A 2,066-nucleotide genomic window follows, 5' to 3' on the forward strand; every position below is an offset into this window, starting at 1 on the left:
AAGATGGGCAAACTTAGCCTAAGAAACAGTACCTATTCCACTCCAGCTCCTGCCAAAGTTTTAAAATCTTTTAATAGCTCAGTATATAACATTTAAGTAAACTATAGTTGGGCTATCTTTGTTGACATACAAATTAAGTTTAATTTCAAAGTAAGAAATGTGCTCAGCTATTGCTGGATGAGATATTCAAAAGAAACAAGTTCCTATTACAATGAAGCAAATTTAAAACACAACAATAGTTTGGGATATGACCTTTATTGAGCTTATCCACCAGAGTGGAAATAATGTCTGTACAAAACCAAATGTTTGTTACTATAACTTCTGCATCACAATTAAAATCCAAACAGTTTTTTAAAAACAGTCAACTCAATCAAAACCCACTACTTCAGAATCAATAGCTTCTTTGAAGCCACAGTAACACTTAAATATGGTTAAGACTTGAATGCAGAAATTTGGTTGGCTGGAGAGCTAATTAAACTTCCAACTTGCTCAAATAGAATTACAAAAAGGCAAAATTGTGTTTTTCACAGAGATACAGTCCACTGGAATCACCAACACTGGACAGCTGTTAGAGTATTTAGAGTCCTGAGATAGTGAGGAATCCAGGCATCCTTTACACAGTCTTCTGTTGTCCTTTCTTCCCAATCAGAGATTTATGGATGTGTGGAATGACACCTAAGAGAGTGACAGGGATTAATTCCACTTTTCAAAATACATATTTTAAAAATCACACACTACTTGAAAACCAAGAGTTTACTGTTCAACTTGGAAGATATATTTTAAAACATGAAACACAAAATATGAAGTAAAAATTCATTTGAGTTATACAAGAGTCAAATTTCATAATACAACCATACTGCCTAAATGCTTAAATGTCCTCTTCTAGACTAAAAACGACTAACGAACTTAAAAAGCAAAGAATACTTCCCCACAAAAAATTTAAAATTTTAGTAGTTACATACCTCCACCAGCAATTGTAGCCTTGATGAGAGAGTCCAATTCTTCATCACCACGAATAGCAAGTTGCAAGTGACGAGGGGTAATACGCTTTACCTTCAAGTCCTTTGACGCATTTCCTGCCAGTTCAAGTACCTAGAAGGCAGAATCTAATCAATCTCCTTCCAACTTTCCCTCGGCCAAGATCTAAACAGAATCAAACCTTCATAAATGTAAATCTACCAACTGTCGTCATCCCCCACAACCTGGAAGGCAAGATATGCAAAAGCTATACAGGAGGCACGCAATTAGATTTCCAAGAGCTGCAAACTCAAGCTCAGTAGGATGCCTTATTGAACACTGGCTCCCTCTAGCGTTCTCTTAAGCTTCTGGCCGCACTCAGGGCCTGAGAGTTTTCTTGCATCACTTTCCTCCTTCCCTCCCGCCGCCTCCTCCGCCCGCCCCCCAACCTTTTCCAGATTATAGGCGTACACCCATTTACCTCTGCGGTGAGGTACTCCAGGATGGCTGCGCTGTACACAGCGGCAGTCGCTCCCACACGTCCATGACTCGTTGTCCTAGATTTCAGGTGTCGATGAATACGGCCCACCGGGAACTTAATTTCAAGCACACACAAACATATACACAAAGATATGAGTCAAAAATGGGGAAATTATACGCGCGCCAAGGCAAGGAGCACGGAAGCTGGCGCGGCAACGCGCCCCGGTATCGACACACGTGATCACCCCCCCATATTTATCGTATCCGCAGCCCAAGTCGCGACACCGCATCACCCACGCAAAGACGAAACGCCCATCTAGAGAAATAATAAACAAGAAAGGAGGTACGAAAAAAACCCGCCACGATTCCCAGACTGCACGAACTACTACTGACCTGCAAGCCGGCTCTCTGCGAGCGGGAAACCGCCTTTGTCTTGGCCTTTCCGGAGTCTTTCCCAGCCTTACCGCCAGCCTACGGCGCGCACACGCCCGCGAGCGGAGGAGGAACGGAGAATATAGAATTACCAGGGCGGCGCGCCCCTCCCCCACCGCGCCGCGTCCCGGGCGCGAGCTCGTCCCCGCGCCCCGCTGGGGTCTCCTGCCCGCCGTGCGCCGCAGGGGCGACCCCGC

The 2,066-nt window shown here is 44.6% G+C and overlaps 1 protein-coding gene across 1 annotated transcript in view; it reads right to left on the reverse strand.

Annotated features, from left to right (window-relative positions):
* Positions 1–235: 235 nt before the first annotated feature.
* Positions 236–2,066, reverse strand: part of LOC103600697 (histone H2A.Z) — a 3,052-nt gene continuing 1,221 nt past the window's right edge. Inside the window, exons 2-5 of the mRNA XM_008585015.1 lie at positions 1,831–1,908; positions 1,439–1,552; positions 963–1,092; positions 236–675 (exon numbers count right to left, since the gene is read on the reverse strand). Coding sequence (XP_008583237.1) covers positions 614–675; positions 963–1,092; positions 1,439–1,552; positions 1,831–1,908 — 384 coding nt within the window. The 3' untranslated portion in view covers positions 236–613. The remainder of the gene's footprint in view (positions 676–962; positions 1,093–1,438; positions 1,553–1,830; positions 1,909–2,066) is intronic.

This window comes from Galeopterus variegatus, unplaced genomic scaffold (assembly GCF_000696425.1).
Source record: "Galeopterus variegatus unplaced genomic scaffold, G_variegatus-3.0.2 Scaffold3422, whole genome shotgun sequence".
NCBI lineage: Eukaryota > Metazoa > Chordata > Mammalia > Dermoptera > Cynocephalidae > Galeopterus > Galeopterus variegatus.